Genomic DNA, 19,664 nt, shown 5'->3' with positions numbered 1-19,664 from the left:
TTTCAATCCCAGAATAATTCATGTTTAGATGCTGCAAATTCTGTAAATCCCCAATTGAGCTGGGGATTACTTTCAATGTCGGAAAAAGATTTAGTTTGAGGTGTTGGAGAGAAGAAAGGTTTCCAGTTAAGCTAGGAATTTCTCCCATTGAGCTAGGAATTTCTCCCACATGCCAACAAAGTGTGACAGTTAATTTCTCCAGCTTTCTTAGAGAACTGATAGCCGTAGGGACCTTTGTAATACCAGTCGGACTTATTTTAAGTTCTTTCAGTTCTTTTAATTGACCCACTTCCTTTGGCAACTGCTTGAGACGGTAATAGTCACACAAGTCCAAAGAAACAAGGCTCTTGACCTTGCCAATAGAAGGGTGGACTCGCTTCAGGTTGTAACAATGTCTCAATATGAGAACTTTTAACTCTGTGAAAGCCGAGAGATCAGGAGTACATCTTATATTAACACAATATTCAAGGTTGAGAATCTTCAGCCGTTTTGCCGCCTATACAAAAGAAAATAATGAGTTGATTGACAAAACAAAACAAACAAAAATCACAGGTGATGTCTTTTCTCCATCTTGCCATAATTGAACCCCATCCTCTCCATTGTTCTGTGATCCAGCAATCTTTCAACTCTAGCACCACTAATTTCGGCAGACGCAAATTGGTTGCCGGAAAAGATTGTTTGTTAAATATGGACAACCATTTCTTCTTTTTAACGTCATCCCAGCAAAGCCATCTCAATTCAGAAAATAGATTGTTAAAGTCTCCACTTAAAGCCACCGACCTCAATTGAAGGAACCTTAAGCCCTGTAGCCTTTTAAACTGTTCATTCTTGTATGTCTGGAAATGGCGATAGTGTTTGCGAAGACAAATTGCCTGGATCCTTTCAGTTCCCTATGATAAAATCAATCGAATGAATATCTGGATTGGCTATTTCTTTTTTCTTTTTTCTTTTTTGAACTGTGGACAATGCAATTTGTCATTTTTCTAACCATGTCGTATATGAATGTTGACACATAAAATCCCATTTAATTTTTTGATAGTCTTTTGAAATTTAAACAATTTTTTTAAATTTTGACTTGAAAAATCTAAGACAAACGGACCTAAATGTTTTGCATATGTTTGTTTGCATAATATTGGCACCATTTCGCTTTGCATCTTATAAGTCAAAAACTCTTCTTTGACTTTCCTTTTGAAACAGATCATTTAGTTAGTAGACGATACTGAAAAAATCCCATACAGCTTTGATTGACTTCAAGAACTGTACTTATGTTTTTACCCCAAACGTTTAGTTGATCGGGATGCTTTCCTAATAAGTTCTCTAGAGGTATCTTAATGTCAATTGTTGGCGTTCATTTTTAGCATGGGTATGCTTTCCTAACCAGTGTTTTGGTTCGTTAACTTGGTCCCCCTGCCGTCCCCGCCTCAAATTTGGTCCAGAGTATGCCCTCTCATGGTCGCAGCTGTGGAGGTCCGGCGAGCTCGATCACGATTGAGGACCTCTGTAGAGAGAGAGGACAAGGGGAGGGGAGAGAGAGAGAGAGAAAAGGGGGGGGGTGTGACGCTGTGTAACGTCAGGTGAGTGACGAGGGTGGAAAGGCAAAAGTTGGGTGTAGGATATGGGATAGGGTTGGAGGAAAAAAATTGGTGAATTAAGAAAAGCGAAAAGGACAAGGCAATAGCAATGAAAGAAACAAAGAAAGAGAGATGAGAAAACTCACTCTATCATTTACTTAGCCTAATCCATGGGATGAACAAGGTCAACCAAACACAACTTTAACAGCTACACTAAGATTTTCTAAATTTAATTCTTGAGGGGATTTCACTATCATATCTATTAAGAGGAAAGAAGAATGAGATAATATAGATGTAACTAGTAGAGGGAGGAATAGTTGTCTTCAAAATCAAAGAGGAGAGATATTATATCAAATATTGGTTTCCCAAAACAAAGGAGCACCGAAATAAATACGGCCGTCATAGAAAGCAAGCACTTTTGATACGTGTGAATTTGACACCTTTTGTTTGATTGTTAATTATTATAATTGGCACCCAGTATCTCTTATTATTATAGACCAAGAGCCCTTCATTAATTTGATATCTCATGCATATACTTCATGTCTATTTATTATTGAAGTCTTTAATATTACCAACCAATATGAAAATTACACTTTTTTAGTAAACGAGGATTTTAGTGTAGAATCATTAGTTAAGTGATTTAAAATTTGTTATAAATTATATTCTTGACATGCATAACTCAGGTCATTGAATTTGAATATTTAGAGATATTCTACTTGGCCATCATCGTGAGATAATATAGCTTTTTAATCCCTGGGAGTATTTGTGATACATTTAGTTGTCACCATTAGTATATGATGGACGTGAATTATGAATGGACCTTTTTATTCAAAAGCAGATACGTCTGTCCATACTAGACAAAAGATTAAATAGATCTGATTAAATATATGAAAATATGAGGGAGAGGGAAAGAAAAAGGAGGGTCATTCGTTACCTTTCCTCCCGTTAGTGCTCTAGAGGCTTCCTCGCAGTCCCACAATCTACTACGTCTCTCAGGCAGTCCTTCTTGGCAAATAATATTCCTTCCAAGATCTCTCAGTTGATCATGCATCCTTAACTTACCATCATTTGCAATTTTTATTAAGCACCTCAATTTCAGCTCTTCAATTCCTTGACTTGCATAAAATCCACAGTCTTCCCACATGTACATGGCAAATTTGCTCTCTTCACTGATAAAGAAACAAGCAATATCGAGAAAAATCTCCTTATGTCCTTGCTCTAAAGCATCAAAACTTTTTTGTAATATCTTTTGGACATCTCTATCGGGTTCTTTTCTTAATTTCTCAAGCATATCTTGCCATACTTTTCTATTTGTTTTTCCATACAAGTATGAACCTATAACCTCCAGAGCCGAGGGAAGCCCACCCATAGTTGAAATTATATCACGAGAAATACCCTCAAAATCCTTCGAAGAATGGTTCATACGGAATGCATGTTTATTAAATAAATGCAAAGAATGCATCTCGTCTATTTCATTCAATTCATACTTGAAGTCAACCTCAAATTCAGATTGATCAAGAATAGCTTTATTTCTAGTTGTAACAATGATGATACTTCCCTGACTAAACCAGTCACGTTCTTTAGCCAAAGCATTTAATTGATCTTTATGATCTATATCATCCAAAATTAGGAGAACCTTTCTTCCTTTGAATCTAGATTTGATCAAACTAATTCCATCATCAACTTTCCAAACTTGATGTTCGATTTGCAGTATTTCCTTAATTAGTTGATTTTGTAGATAAGGAATACCATTGCAATGAGCTGTTTCTCGAACATCCGGAAGAAAGCTACAATGCACAAATTTATTTGACAACTTGTTGTAGATAACCTTGGCAAGAGTCGTTTTACCGATCCCACTCATACCATAGATTCCAATCATTCGAGCAACATTGGCAGGAGTATCTACCCAATTCCTGATTTTGTTCAAATGATCACTAATTCCAACTAGGTGCTTAGTAACATCAAGTTGAAAATCATGTCGCAACTTGCTCAAAATAGTTGTGATAACTTTTTCTACTAGTTCTCCTTCATGCCTGTCAAACAACAAAATCCAAATAACTTCGTGGTTACACTTAATCTCATCAAAAGACACATAAAATTTTTCCAAGATGAATGGCGCCAATCAACATGCAAGATGTACTGGTTTTATAAATGACAATGAATGATGAAGGTGTAGCAGTCATTTCATTTTTTTTCCCATCCTTTTCTGCCGGTAGATAGATCTTGTTGAAATAGAAAAAAAATGGTGCACCTGGCTCATTAAGAGTCTTTAGAAGTATAATATTTGTTATAAGGCTTAAGGTTGCTGTTAATTGAAATTTAGGAGGTCGATTTGGTGCACCTGGCTCATTAAGAGTCTTTAGAAGTATAATATTTGTTATAAGGCTTAAGGTTGCTGTTAATTGAAATTTAGGAGGTCGATTCTTCTCTCTCTCTCTTTCTTTTTGGGTGGTTAAAAAGAGTTTCAGAGGAAGGGACCCTAATCCACAGCCAGGGCATTCCATATGCCTACATTGATTAACTTGTAGATCGCTTGCTAATGAAGGGTTAACAGCAGCGGAAATCAGACACTAACCTAAACATGGTAAATGTAAAGTGTCTGATTCTTCAATTGAGCCAAGTTCCGTTGGCATAAGGAGGTCTATTTTATCTGGGGGTGATCAAGCTTCGGAAGACTGAGCATTGGAGTCCTTTCTAGGCATGTTGTTTAGCAATTGATACTATTGGCTAGAGGGGTCGTCCTTTTTGTACCGGAGACATTTGTAAAATTCTTAGGCACTATGGGATACTTCGGTTTTAGGTGTTATTGATTTGGTTCTTAGGGGACACATTGGGGAGTACTAGCTTTTGTTGTCTTTAGGGTATTATGGGTGTTCATTGGATATCCTGGCGATCTTTTGTGAGCTTGTAGTGAAAGGAGTTCATCCACATTTCATCACTTTTGCGTGAAATAAGAAAACTTACGGATAAAAAAAAAATCGGGAAAGTGCAGTACCCATTGGCAAATTTCTCAGATTCCCATCCATTTAAGTAACTCACTTCTATAAGTGCCCGCTGGCCTTCCCCAATTTCCTTTGCATCAAAATGCTCCTTGCGCGAATGGAAGGCCTTCCCAAAATTTTGTTTTAGATACCGCACATCTGATGGAGTCACTTTGTAGAAAATGGGCAACACGACATGTGACGTCCTCTTCTTGCAATCCATGATTTGAATGAGCTCACGGAGGCACCATTTACTCGAAGCATAATTCTATGAGATGATGGGGATTGAAATCTTAGATTGTTTGATTGCATCAAGAATCTTTGAGCCAAATTCCTCACCAATTGGAATGCTTTTATCATCTCTAAACACGAAAATCGGTACAATCCCCGCATTAACTAGTCCATGATAGAGGTGATCGGTAAATCCTTTTCGTGTATCTGAGCCTCTAAAGCTCAAAAATATGTCATGTTGATCGCTACCTCTTCCTGTGAATATAGGGGAGATGAAGGAAGGAGCGGATTCTATCCCAATGCGCTCTTTTTCTGCATTCTCTCTCTTTCTCTGACCCTGCCCTTTGTCCATGACAATCTGAGGGGAAAAGGTGAAACAAGTGATGCTTTCCTGCTGCGTAAAAGGATTGATAATTAGTCTCTAAGGACAAATATGAACACGGTATCTTTTGCCAAGCAAGAAAAGATTAACATGAAATCTTTAATTAATTAGTAATTATTGACTAGGAGGAGCTGCAGATAATTCTAGTCCTTGCCTTAACTTCTTTTGGACCTCACCCTCTAGTCAAGTCAAACTCTTTAGCGTGGTTCTCACTCAGGAATAACGTGTACATTAATTTCTTAATTGGGCTATAAAATACTAAAATCTATGTACATGCAAATTGCATTCCCTTAAAAACATAAGCATAGGTTCGGTTTTCATTTGGTTATTGAAAATCAGAATTTAAATCAATCAAAAGCTGATCATTGAGTTGAAACGAAATTGGAAATGTGTGGGAGACGTGAAAAGAGGACCTAGCTGGTGATTATGAATGTGATATTATATTTTAATTTTGTTTGAAACTGTCATATTATTAATGAAGTTGGCAGTGCGAGGTGGAGATGAATAAATAGTCATTGGTATTTATCTTTTATGGAAAAATAGTTCAATCAATCCTAAACATATTATATGTATGGCAATTTAGTCATAAATTTTCTAATTTTCCTAATTTAATCCTTAATCTTTGTGCAAATTCAAATGTAGTCCTTCCAATTAATTTTTATCAAAATTGCATACGTGACGATGTATGACTGGCAATGATTGGATCACCAAGTTAGCAATTTTCAGCAAAAATTAACCAAAATGATTACATTGGAATTTCACGCAAACATATAAATTTAAATTGAAAAATTGAAATATTCAATTTGTATAATAAGTTTAGGACTTATTGGATAATTTTCCACCCCACTCCCACATGGCAATGATTCCATGTAAAAGAATTTCTTAAAAACTGATATGATATCAGCAAGCTATTTTACTTCAAACTCCTGAATTAAAAAAAAAAAATTGATTGATATATTGTTCGTAGAATAGAGTCGTAATTTTTTAGATGACACCAATTGAGCATAACGAATCAACGTTAAGATAGTGATATATAAAATACTTGTCTACCTTCCTCAAGTTCTTTTCCAAGTCAATGTTGGCATATCATTTACCTCTTGAAAAGTCAGTAAGCCAATGAAAAATGAAGTCTATAAAAATGGAAGACGATCAGTGATGAGAAAGGGTTAGAAGTCACCTAAACTCTTCTCCCCCACATTTACGTTTTCCAACTGCAGAACGCCACGTTCGAAAGGAAAAAAAGAAAGTAAACTCCTATGGGAAGAAAACATTAGAATAGTCGGTGGCTACAGTAAAAGTGAAAAATGCATGCGATTTCAAATAGAAGGCGTTACTTCAATTGCGAAATTGGCAACATAAACAATATTCAACCCCGACCTTCTCCAATGACAGCAAGGAATTTTCAACACAACAGCAGCTTTGCTTACTTTGAAGTTTTCTATTGAATTGAAACCAGCACAAGAAATAGTACAATTGTGAATTTTTCATAATTTTTGGAAAGCATTTAATTTTTCTTTCATTTTTCAGAAATTAAGAAAATCGCCAATATAATGGAAAAAAAAATTCTAGACATCCAAAAATTCTCTATGATCCGTTCAGATAAATATTTGTTGTTGACAATTTTGATCCGTAGCCTTTGAAAGGTATTGTACGATTATTGAAGAGAATATACTGACACGATCGATATTTGGAAAAATATAATTTTTTTCTGGAAAATGAATTTTATTGGATGTCCCTGAAGAGGCTCTGGAAAATGAATTATTTTCTGCAAAAATCGAGTATATTTTTATGTTTGGTGGCTTTAAGTAATTTTGGACCATTTGGGTACGAATAGGGATCGTGGACCCAAAATCAGCTGTAGAAGGATCGTACTATTGTTGAACCTGCATTTCGGCTCGAGTCGGTTGTCCTTAATTTCAAGAGTGGAATATCTGATCAATGGCTGTAAGTCATGTTTAGGGGCAGAGGAAACGTGTGGGTGGCCTCTATTTTCGTGACAAAGTGCACAGCATGGTCTATTAAAAGGAAAATATGACGTTATGGCATGGCACACAATTTGAGAATAAAGGGAAAACGTTAAACAATTTACAGTTTCATCATATCAATTTTCTTTTCTCACAATTTACATTTTTCTTCTTGCAATCTTCTATTTTTCTCCATATACGTTTTCACTTAAATTTGCACTCTGTTGAATTCCCACTTCGTGCACTTTGTGCGCAAGGTATGAATCGGTGGAGCGATCTCGGTTGCTCTAGGCACAATTTTTTTATTTTTTTTTACATTTGGTATGATTGATTTAATAAATTTGAGATCACAATATTAATTTTTCTTTTGCCAAAGCAGATTGTCCTCTTTAATTTTGTTTAAAATGTTGATCAATAAACATATCAATTATTTTCTCCATGATTTTGAACGTACGCTAAGAAATTGGTTTTTCACAAAAGAGCTAGAAGATGCGTGTGGGATCATGCAGATTCATTATTCCGTAATGGACACGATAGGCATGACCAATACTTATCAATCAAAATAATTTGAAGTTATCAATGATTTGCTAGGATTAGGAAGAGTTTCCTTAGAGCTCAACGATGTCACTCCCTAAAATCTCTCATCCATGGAGAAGATAAGCATTTTCTTTTCTTTATTCCATTCCCCCATTTCTACAAGTGTTCTTGATACGACTTCATTCAAATTTGCACGCGAGAGAAGGTCACTTGCTATTAGGCCTTATCTCGGTGCTATAGACATATACGATATCCTCTCATACTGTCACATCTTGTTTATGAAAGTCCTTCCTTCATCGTGTCTATAACATTTTAAATAACATTTTTAAGGTAACCAAATACGTATTGATCTATTCACATAATGTAGAGGATGATGTCTTGACCTAGAAAAGGATGACAAAACATATTAAACAGAATAATCAAGTCGAAAGTTGGACTACATATAAATTTTGAACATTTGTTCTATTATCAGTTAACAGGTGAGGTTGGGATAGATGAAGTCTCAACAGGTTGGCCCTATTTGGTCAAATAATGCAGTCAGGTGCAAGCAATTCCATAAAAACAATGTGCGGAGCATAATAAAGTGCAAGCCTGAAGTCTAGATAAAGCATGGACATCACCCCCTTGATCAGACTAAATAATCATGGTTGGGCTTACCTGAAGAAGCGATGCAGAGATGAACTTATTGCAGTGAGTCTTGTGTTTGAGAATGAGTCAGTTTGGAGAAGATCAAGTAATGTCCAGAGTCCCGAAAGACAGTACAACTGGAAGGATCAACTTCACGCCTCAATCTAGAGTTATTAAACCAAGTATATCTCAGAACAAAAACGAGCATCTCAATGATTTCTGATGTTTGGCATGGTGTTCTTACCTCTGAACAAGCAAAGAAGATCTGATGCGTTTCTCCTCTTCAAGCACAAGCCCCTCTTGCACTTGAACAAGCTTTGCTTTTTCTCTTGCACCAAAGGATGAACCCATACGGGCTTTGGCCTTTGGGCACAAGCAATCGAGTGATGGATAGCGTTTCTTTGACGAGGCAATTTACTTATTTAGCCCTTATCTTTTGACCAAGGCCCCGAACAACCCCCTTCCTGGAAATTGGCAAGACAAACCCCACTGTAGACTTCCAGGATATTTTCCTAGTTCTCTTTGTAATTGGACCACGTGGCCGTGCAAATCAAAGTGGATGACCAACCTTTTGCGACTCCGTACTTACGCTAAGGTCAAGGTGTTTACATTGGAAATTGAATTCATGGGATATCAGATAACAGAACGTTGGCGGAAATAAAAATACTCTAAAGTGTGTATACCACTCTTTAAAGATGTTATTAGGGGTGAGCAGCAGCCAGTGGGTCGACCCTGACCGACCGACCTGGGCCCAACCCCACGGCCCCGGTCCGATTCCCAAAGGGACGGTGGTCCTTTGCCCCGAAATTCCAAGACCAACACCGCGCGGGTTAGTTCTGGTCCTAAGAGTTTTGGACGGTCCAACCCCTGGACCAACCCCGTATATTATATTATATTGAGATGTTCTATCAATAGCACTAATAGTAATTTCAATTTAAAATTTTTGTTTAGTATTAATTACGTGTTGTTTATTTTGTTTTCAGGTGTTTAGAAGTTTAAGTGAATTAACAAAATATGAAGTTATATATTCATGGTTTATATTAAGTATTTTGAACTTTTTATGGTTTAATTGTATTTTACTAATGAATTTCAGATGCACTTTGCTTTTCAATTTGTGTCAAATGGTATAAGTTTTTGAAGAGTAGAGTAGTACTACAATTGCTATGGTGATTTGTTAGTCAAGTGGTGTAAAGCTCATTTTTTGGTTGAGTGGACTCTACATGATTAAATGCAAGAAAACGCTTTTGCATATAGTATTATGAATATTAAAGATAGATTATTACAAAAACTTTCCATCTTGCCCCATATCTTGATGAGCAATTAACAGGTATGAAATTTCTATTATTGCGTCATCTTAAATTTGCTAAATATGTATTGGTATTTATAGTTTAGTTGCACAATACTGCATTATCGATGGATGTGTAATTTGAATTTGTAGGTTTGCTTTTTTATGGAGTATAAAAAATAAGACGAAAAAAATTATCAATTGGTCCCGGGTTGACCCTGGAACCGGACCAAACCCATTGGGTTGGTCCAGTCCTTGGTCCTAGGCTCAATAGGGTCGGTCCTCGGTCCTAAAAATTGACGACCAATACTGTATGGGTTGGTCCCTAGGGTTAGGGGTGGCCCGGACCAACCCGGACCATGCTCACCCCTAGATGTTATTGTCCTTAATATGGTAGGAGAAGAACAGAAAATAATAAACCTTGAAAAAATTCTCTTGATAAAACTTGTTTGAAAAGTTTAGTGATAATGAAATTGCTAGTGTCGCATACTTTTTCAATTTGTTCAATATCATTCTTGTACTTTATTTTTTTTTTTGGCCAAAATAGTCCCTAAATTATATATTAAATTTTTGCTTAAGTTATTAATTATGTTAAAATTGAAAATGGAGATGTTGATGTGGCAACCATATGTGCCACGTCAAAGTTGACCACCATGATGGAAATTCTAAGCCACAATAGTAGGATAATGTGAGATTTGGTAGGTCTTTCCTCTTCAAGCACCTCCTTCCAGGAATTTTCAAAACACCACTCCATTGCATGCTCAACCGGCTTATTCCCTCCTTTCTTGTAAAATGGCCTCCTTGGCATCATCTACTTCTCCAACCTTATACAACTCGGAGATGAACAACTCCCCTCCAAGACGCTTCAGTTTTTTTAAACTCCTTTAGCTTCGATCTGCTTTCGGTTTCCACAACAAACTTCAACAAGATCTGATGACCACAAGATAACCTAATACAATGTCATTGCTCTTAGGCTCCAAGTGTCTCCAACATGGACAAACTGTAGATTGATCTATTTCCTCCATGCCTTATGGTATTTTGATGAGATTTTCAAACCCCACAGCATCAAAGCCTCTAGGCTGTGCGATCCAACAATTGATTCGGGAAGCCTTTTGATTTATGAAAAATTGAGATAGTGTAGATGTCTCAATTGACTAATGCCATATGGTACATTGGGATGCGATAGTAACTAAAGAAAACACTCTAGGTACTTCATTTCTGCCAACAAGTCACATGGCACTTTTTGGGAGCACAAGAATCTATCATTGTACCAAGATTCCTTTTTAAATAATATGAAGCTCCTAAGTACCTTCATTTTGTGGAAGATTTTAGAAAACAAAAGTTAAGTCAGCAGACAAATAGCACAACATAATTTTAATGTAGATCTCTTGTTAGAATTATAGAGTAGAGTGAAGAGATTAGAAGGGACCCCTAATGGTTAAGCTGAGTTAGTTAAATGCTTGGCTGTGGATCTAGTAGATTCCATGTCCAAATTGTAGTGTCCCACACTTGTATTAATTAGGGGAACCATGCTTGCACCTTCTAGAGCCTTATCTAATATACACGGATTAGTTCAATTGAAAGGCTCAGCTACCTCATGTTATAGGAAAAAGGGGATTAAAAGGTAAGTATAGTAAATGACTAGATTAAAAAGAAAAAAACACAAAATTTTGGTGGCCGAAGAAAGATGACAGTAAATGACAAGCCTTTTGAACCGATGAAGAAGGAGAAAGTGAAAGGACTTTACTAACATAATAATTTTTTGGTTATTGTGAGAATAATGGCTTGTTATGAGCCACACATCTTTGAATGAGTTGACCTCACAACAATTTAAAATTATTTATTGTTTGATTTTTTAGATAATCCAAAATACTCTTATTATCATAGTAAATTAAAGAAGGTCATCCAATCATTTCTTAAAGTGAAAAGATTGGGGCTCGACTACATCCCTTGGGAGTGGATTTTGAAAGCCTGAAGGAGAAGAGATTTGTCAAATTCTGATAATTGAAGATTCCTTCCCAAGTTAGAATAATGTAAATTGGGAGGTTTTACCAATTTGCTGTCTTTCTTATCGTTGAAAGTGTTTATTGCCTATAAACGGTGTCAAGGAGGGAATCATGGAATTTGCTGATTCATACAGGAGATGCCGTCAAGGAAATTCTCCTTGTCAATATATGTCAACATAAGAACATGGCTTATCACATCCTTTATCTCCAGAACTTTGACTTTTTTTATCATCCAAATGATGTTCGAATTCTTCAAAATTCTCTTTGAGATGTGTTCCAGTTGATTTTGATATTGTTTATAATGAATTGGCGTCCACTTATATCGAGATAAACTAGATACAACTCTCCAAGCCCCCGAAACTGAGTAAAGTGGGTAAGTCCCGTGCAGTCACGTGCAAATAAAAATTGTAACTTCCTACCTGCCGATAAATCTAATAAAATTTCTATTCTTTTTCATCCCAATGATATCCATAAACGTTAGAGATTTTTGTGAATTCCTCGAGCCCAGGAATTTCCAGAACTCCATCAGCATGTACTATTGTGAATTTCTTTAGATTTTTGACATTTCGATAAGTTTGTGCGCTATGTCACGTGATTTTCGCGCCCTCTCAGTTTTAGTAATTGTGTCACTATGTTAAGGAAGACTTTACAATTAACAGGAGTTAGCTACTTTTACATGTACCAAGTAGTTTCACATATAAAAAGTTGACTTTCTATAGATTAAGTTTTCAGAAAAGATTATTAATTGGCATAATCAGTTAAAGAATAAGTAGTGGTTATGATTTTATCATGGAAAATATGTCAATATAGGATTTTTGGTGATTTTTCCCTTATTATTTTTTTAATGTCTTAGCCAAGAAATTCAAAAACCACAAAAAAGAAAGATAAAAATCTAGTATATAATGCGTAAAAAAAAAGAAGGGAAAATTCTAAATAAGAGCTTAAATATGATAATTTTTTCAAATGAAGCTTCAAAATAAACTTTATCTCAAATAAATGCTTATAGTCACCGCTTTACGTAAGCACTTAATTTTTCTGGCGGCTAAACTAAGGGTATTTTTGTCATGAAATTTTCTATTTCTTTTTCCTTCTTTTTCCTTCTTCCTGCTCATCTTCTTCGTCTTCGTCCTGGCCATTCCAGTATCGATCGCAGCGGCGTCCCTTTTTAGTCCTCGCGTGGACGTTTTCTCTGCACGCCCTAGCTTCTCCCTCGCTCCGTCATCAACTCAAGCCCCAAAGTCATACATGTAACGCCTGAAACGCTAATCAAACTGGTAAACTCTTACAAAATAGGTTAGAAACAAATCTCCACCAAGGAAACAGATACTGAATTCCACAGGGTTCAGCTCGCGCTCGTAACTCGAAGAAACAAAGACGATTGCGGCTTACTGGAAAAGCCACACTAACAAACAAATTAGGGCTACGAAATCGCTGCCTCGCTTAAGCTTTGATCGGATTTTCGACTCTCTCTCTCTCTCTAGGAGGATCACAGAACATCTTGTTCTTTGTTTTTTGACCGTTCTTTATTTGTAAATCAATGTTTTGGCTTAATCGAAGTGAAGATGATGCGCAAATTTCAGTTCCTGATCTGCAGTCTTGGGGATGTCCACGAACTAGGGAACTCTCGGTTTGGGTCAGCCGGAGATGACTCCGGCGACTACCCGTGCTCGTGTGGAGGTGACTGGGGTGGCAAATGGCTGTGGGTAGTCGTGGGGAGCAAAAGCGAGAGGTCGAGGAACTTGAGGTGGCGTTTTTCTTTCTGCCCTCAATCCTTCTACATTTATTTATCTTTTGCAGAACGTCTGTCCCTGAGTATGTGTGTGTCATTGTGGGGATATCAATTAAGGTGGAGAGGAAGTAATAGATGGGATGATGCCGAAAACAGAGCTGGGTCTCTCCATTCACCTTGCCCGAGCTGAATTTGAATGGTTTAAGAGGATGATGCATGAACTTCTTTCAATTTGGCATTCCTCTGTAGAAATTCAAGAGCTAATCCCGTGTAAGATGAGTACTAAAAAAGGGAAAAGAAGCAAGAAAACCCTGCCAATATCAACAACTGATTATGTGAATTTGATTAATTGGACCTTCGTGGCTTTGAAGAAAGGACGAAGAAACCAAGCAATTTGAGAGCTTGCTAGAGAAATTGCCGATCTCATATTTTTTTAGTCTTTTTCTTTTTAATTTTTATCCAAATTTTGTTATGGACGAAAATGTCCCTGTTTTAGTCGCTAGAAAAATTAAGTGTTCGTCAGCCGGCTAGTTTAAGCCTTTATTTGAAATAAAATTGTTAATTCAAACCCTTATTTGAAATGAAGTAGGCTTTGGACTCACATTTGAGAAATGACCTCACTTCCAGCCTTTAATTAAAAGTTTCCCAAAAAAGAATATAATGCTAGTTTGAAGGGCTACCTCCAGCACGCGCTCTGCGATGATGGCAGAGTGATGGACATCGTCCCCACCTTCGTCCCTACCTCAATCCATTTGCCTTCACGTCGCTCTCGCACTTGCCCAATCACTGCTGGAGTGAGGGATTCAATTGATCGAACTGAAGGCGTGGCCTTTGTGACGAACAAATGCTGAAATGGCGGGATCGATGGGAGCCGACGATGCTTAATTCTACTCGGAGAGGATGATTCGGATGAACCCTTTGCCTTCACCTCCATGTTTCCACCCAACTCTTCGGGGTTGGGGCCAAGACGGAGCATTACGGATTCGAAGGGAACGGCTCCCGTCGTTTTTACTCGCAGCATTTTGGTGAGTTGCCTCCGCCAATTTAAATGGACGAACTTGCACTAGAACCCACAAGTGTGAGCTTTAACACTTTGATCAATGGGCTTGCTGGAAATGGTAAAATTGCCGGAGCCATGAGCTTGGCGGATGAAATGTTGGTCAGATGAATCAAGGTAGATATGACCACGTGTGGAGCCAGTGACAGATTGTGCATAACCGGCAAGGCTAGGACAACCGTTCGATTGCCGAAGGATTTGGAAGACAGAGGCTGGGAGCTAGATGTGATCATGTACACCACGATCATAGGAGGCACCGGGACAGAGGCTTTGAAGTTCTATAATACTATTACTGATGCCCAAATGTCATCCCTTGCTCAACTCGCATAGGTAAATGAAAAGAAGCACGGGTTTTGTTGGACAAGATGATTAGCAATGGAATCTGACCACATGTTTTCACTTGTAACTCCTTAGTCCAAGGCCCATGCTGTGGTGGCCAATGGGAAGAGGCTTCAGTTGCGTTAACTGAGATGCTGCAAAGAGGAGCGATGGCAGATGTTCGAACCATCAGGATCATTGTGGATGCGCTTTGCAGAGTGGGGTGGGGAGGACTACCGAGGCAAAGTGCATCTTTGATCTGATGATCTGAGGAGGATTTACACCCGACCTAGTTGCTTATAATTCATTGCTTGGTGGTTACTGTTATTAAAATCAAATGGATGACGCACCCACTACATTTCATTTGATGATTGCACAAAACTGCTCGCTATCACTCACAACCAATCTAACATTGATTCATGAATGTTACAGAATGGATCAGTCCTTGATGCTGCCGCCTATAACTATCTCAGGGGGTGGCTTTTTACTCATTGAAATGCCTCAGGTTGCACACCATTTGTTTTACAAAATTCTAGCCAGTAGCGACCATTTAAATCAACAATGATCAATAACATTCAATGATCTTTATAAATGTCACCAGGTTCATGAGGCAATTGCTTTGTATAGACAAGTGAAAGATGGAAATGTCCATATCATCAGCCATAACACCCTTATTAGCGGCTTATGTGGCAGGGGAACTTGAAGATGCTATCGAACTCTCCAATGCTTTGCCTAAGAAAGGTTTGCAACATGATGCTTTGTTATTTGGTGCTATAATTGCAGGGCTATGTAAACCAACCAAATGAGTGATGCCTATGAGCTGCTTCAAGAAATGAAAGAGAAGCTGCACTCTCCACCTGAGCACTGGTTAAAAATGGTCAGAAAATGAGGGCGATACACGGGTTGCACAATATGGTTGAGAGTGACTGTATATAGTAGAGAGTTCTTATCTCAATGAGAGATGATTGGAGCGGCTGCATTGATCCTCAGTTCTGTCTGTTTTGACTATATTTGGCAAGAAGACCTAAAACTAGCTGAAAGTTGTATGCATGGACTTGAGAGAACACCCAATACAAATATGGTCCAGATTGTGTTGATCTGTGAGTCTCCTCCCAACGGAACTCTTGTTGGTTCTTCATCACCATCTTCAAAACTCTACCAAGCTACAACAAAAGTTTTTCTTTACATCTGTTTTCTCATTGAACCTTTACGCTATAAATCTTCATTGTGGATTGATCATGGTTCATATCTTTAACTGTGTTTCTCCAGTAAGGTTGCTATAGGTTTAGCATTTCTCTATCGCAGAAGATAAAAAGGTACAAGTGATGAGAAAATTAAGGCACTAAGTTAACAGAAAGTAAAAAGGCACTCATGCCTAATTTCTCTTAAATTCCGTTGGAATCGGAAGACCAGAAAAGAAAGGTCAGAATTCATTTTATGATATCCTTATGATGCTGATGGTATGAGAGTATGAAAAATGAATCTGCCAAGCTACAATGAGAGCTTTTCTAACGTCTGTTTTGCCATTTAAAATTTTTGGCTATTTATTCTAGTAATAGATTGACCACGATTCTTTCCTTTAACTGTCTTTTCATGATAGGCTTGCTGTAGATTTTATTATGTTTTAACTTGCAGAGGATGCTGCAATGACCCACACTCCCTTAATCTTGAGACATTTATATTCTCAGGACTGATAAATTGCCTCTTGCCACTTGAAAAGATTTCATCTTGGCTTCTCTGTTTTGAATATAGTCTTCAAGCTTGGACTCGAACCAGATGTTGTGAGCTTGCCTCTTTGATCAGTGGACTTTAAGGAAAAGGTTAAATTGCACAAGTCATGTCATAAGTTCAGTCGATGAAATGCTTCCCAAAGGATATATAGTGGAATCATGGCTGGGGGCCCGTGCAACACTGCAAAGGCCGTCAGATTTGTAACAAATTTAACAGAAAGAGGCTGCAGGCTTCATCTGATCAAATGCAATGACAGAAGGAGGCTCCAGAGGCGGGTCACAGGCTTGCTGTCCCCAAACGCAAAGTAATTTTACAGAGAGGCCGCCAGCTGTAAAAGACCATTGGATTGATTAGGCAATGACTTGGAGGCGACATTTTTAGGGGCAACTTGCACGTATGAAATGCTGGTTTTGGCTGATATATTGGAACTGAATTCTAGACAAATGACATTTACCTGGAATTGCACGAGATTTTTCTTTCAATCAACATTTGATTTGGTCCCATTCTACTCTACTTCCGCCCATTTCTAATAATACTCCAAGAAACAGAATTTGTGCCACTCCCAGATTGAATGTAGTGCAGATGAATTTCTTCATGTTGATGCCAAGCATGTCATAGAGAACTGAATTTAACATCTCCAACAAGAGGTTTGAGAAACTCTCCAACGTCAACAGGATTTCTTAAGCATTAGTGCTGCCTGAAATTATTTTTCTAAACTTGCAAAAATCCCAACATGTGCACAATTGATCAGGTGACGATTCGCTAGGATGCCCAATTATCAGCTGGATGATTGTAATAATGATTCAGCAAATCAGGGACCAGTGGGCAGTGAGAGTCTACTGCAGTCCTAACTGTGTGAAAACAACGATAACAACCTCCATGAACGGCTTCAATGTGAATAGCTGCTTCAAAACTAATCAACCGTAACTACAACAGGCAATTAAATAGCTCATATAAAGAAGGGACTGAGGCAATATATTTGCAGGGTATGGCATTGTTTTTCCTCAGCATTTATGAGGGGAAGCACGGAAGAACCTTCCATGGAAATATACGTTCAAGAATTACGCAAATTAGTGGACATCCATTGAATAGCATCGAGTTGAATAGCCCTTGATCATGCTGTGAAGTGCCACCAAACTACTCCAAGTTGGCGAATTCCGTTTGTTGTGTTCAAACTTTGAAGACATGTTCTTTCATTTTCCGAGATTTTCAGTACATCTTGTTGTCAACTCAATTCAGGCAAATGGCAGATTGCATTACTGACCAGGAAATTAGGAAAATGACACGAATACCACCTTCTTCATCTTCCACTTTATTTCCTTCTTCCATGGTCATCACCAATGCGAGTCTATAAAGATAATTATAGACCTATAGTAAAAGGTGCTGTTTGGCCAGAAAGTGACAATGGACTGTAAAATTACATGAGCAAAGACTTTTGAACGACTTTATTAAACACGACCAGAAAGTTGTGAAAACTTGCGACAAAATGATGGCACAGAATGCTTCTTCTTCTTCTTCCTCTTTCGGCTTTTATCATTGCTTGGTTAGATTTTGTTGCCTTCTCTTTGTTGTGTCCTTCAAGGCAAGTCATGCAGAAGTTCTGGACGAGCTGGAGGTGCGCACGCGCTCTTAATAGTTTTAAACCGCATCATCACATAATTCTCGTACTTGGGTCTCATGCTCATTAGCTTTTCCAATTAACTGTTGTCACCTGGGATATTGAATTCAATTAATAATTCTGTTAGCTACATATGTACGTTGTGATAGATGCAGGAAAAGATTGTACGATAGCTTCTGGTATTTCATCAAAAGTTATTAACACTAGCAAATTCAACCTTGGGAGACTTATAACTAATCTCCACCTTCTGGCAAAAAAACTAATCTCCGCCCGAGCACTTGTTAAAGATGGTCAGAATATTAGAGGCGATGGATGTATTACATGAGATGGTCGAGACTAAACTGTGTTACACTCTCCAGTGATCTCAACAAAAGATATGGGCGCGGCTGCATTGATCCTTAGTTAGTTCTGTCCTTTTTTCAGATGTATTTGTTATGATGAGTCTAATATTAGCTGTAAGTTGTAAGCATAGACTTGAAAGTCCATCAACACTCTCCAAGTCATGCCGGGTGGAAGCAGTGGACAGCAGTGGTCGTGGCGAGGTGGAGGAGATCGGGGAGGTGGGAGGAGAGTGCTGACTCGGTGCGCGAGTAGAAAGGGGGGTGGAATCGGGAGTGAAGGCGGGGAAGTGATTAGGGGGTTCTCGCTTGGGCAACTTGGTGGTACTGGATCATTGATGGTGGTGGTCGTAGTGCTTCGATGGTGGCTGCAGCGTGGCTTGTGGCGGAGGAGCATGGGCGCAATGGGTGATTTGGTGGTGGCCGGTGGCGGTGGGCGGTTGGTGTGGTAGTTGAGCTAATGGCATCCTCGCGGTGACGGTGTGCATTTGAGGTGGCGAGGACGCGGTGAATAGGTGGGCGGGTGGTGGTGGTGCGTTTGTGGTAGCAGCTTAACTTAGTTCACGGCAACGATTAATCTTCAAACAATAAAAATGAAATTCCGCATTAAAGTTAAACCAATAATTAAAGAAAGAAAAATAATGAAATGTAACTTCAAGGAACGAGAGTTCATTCATTAATTTATTATTAATTAAACCAAACAAGACCCAACAATCTCCATATACTATTTTCACTAATCTCTACATATCTGGAAATGCTCAATGTAGTAGAAACTATACACGTGTTATTGACTCTTTAAGAAAGTGACCAATAGAAAACACGTCTAAATTGTTATTGTGTCTGACGTGGATAGGAACAAAAAGGTATTGATTAGTACCTTCATTCAAGGCCCATTCTATTCCATCCTCGAGGATGGACGGTTGGATTCATAACTTCACCCTACTGCATAGCACTTCTTTTATCTGCCAATGCAGAATCTCTAGTACAAGGATGTACCCAAAAAAATTGGAAGATGCATGCACTCTCTGAAAAAGAAAAATTAATAAGTTGAGTGAAAAAATTGTCGATATACATCTTCCAGATGTGAGTAAGTTTCGGTAGGTAAATCTATAAAAAAAAATTCAACTATTATTCTACCACATCAATCTGTGAGATTTTCTCTGAGTTCCTACACTACTGGTCTATAGTCTAGATGCATTTTCCATCAGAATATCTGCTAATTTATAATGAGATCCATCGGCAATTAGATAGCTTGGTCTATTATGCACCTATCGTCGTATACTTTCCAC

General features: G+C 38.1%; 1 protein-coding gene across 1 annotated transcript; it reads right to left on the bottom strand.

The window, feature by feature from the left end:
* Positions 1–448: 448 nt before the first annotated feature.
* On the bottom strand, positions 449–8,660 carry LOC108957612 (disease resistance protein RUN1-like). Its single transcript, XM_039306267.1, has 5 exons — positions 8,538–8,660; positions 8,324–8,457; positions 4,567–5,177; positions 2,506–3,604; positions 449–890 (listed from the first exon to the last, which is right to left on the bottom strand). Exons 3-5 carry the CDS (start codon positions 4,773–4,775, stop codon positions 465–467), a joined length of 1,734 nt encoding a protein of 577 aa, XP_039162201.1. The 5' UTR covers positions 4,776–5,177; positions 8,324–8,457; positions 8,538–8,660; the 3' UTR covers positions 449–464.
* Positions 8,661–19,664: the final 11,004 nt, after the last annotated feature.

This window comes from Eucalyptus grandis, chromosome 2 (assembly GCF_016545825.1).
Source record: "Eucalyptus grandis isolate ANBG69807.140 chromosome 2, ASM1654582v1, whole genome shotgun sequence".
NCBI classification, from domain to species: Eukaryota; Viridiplantae; Streptophyta; class Magnoliopsida; order Myrtales; family Myrtaceae; genus Eucalyptus; species Eucalyptus grandis.
The sequence above is the reverse complement of the archived record's forward strand: the minus strand, read 5'-3'. Positions and strand labels throughout refer to the sequence as shown.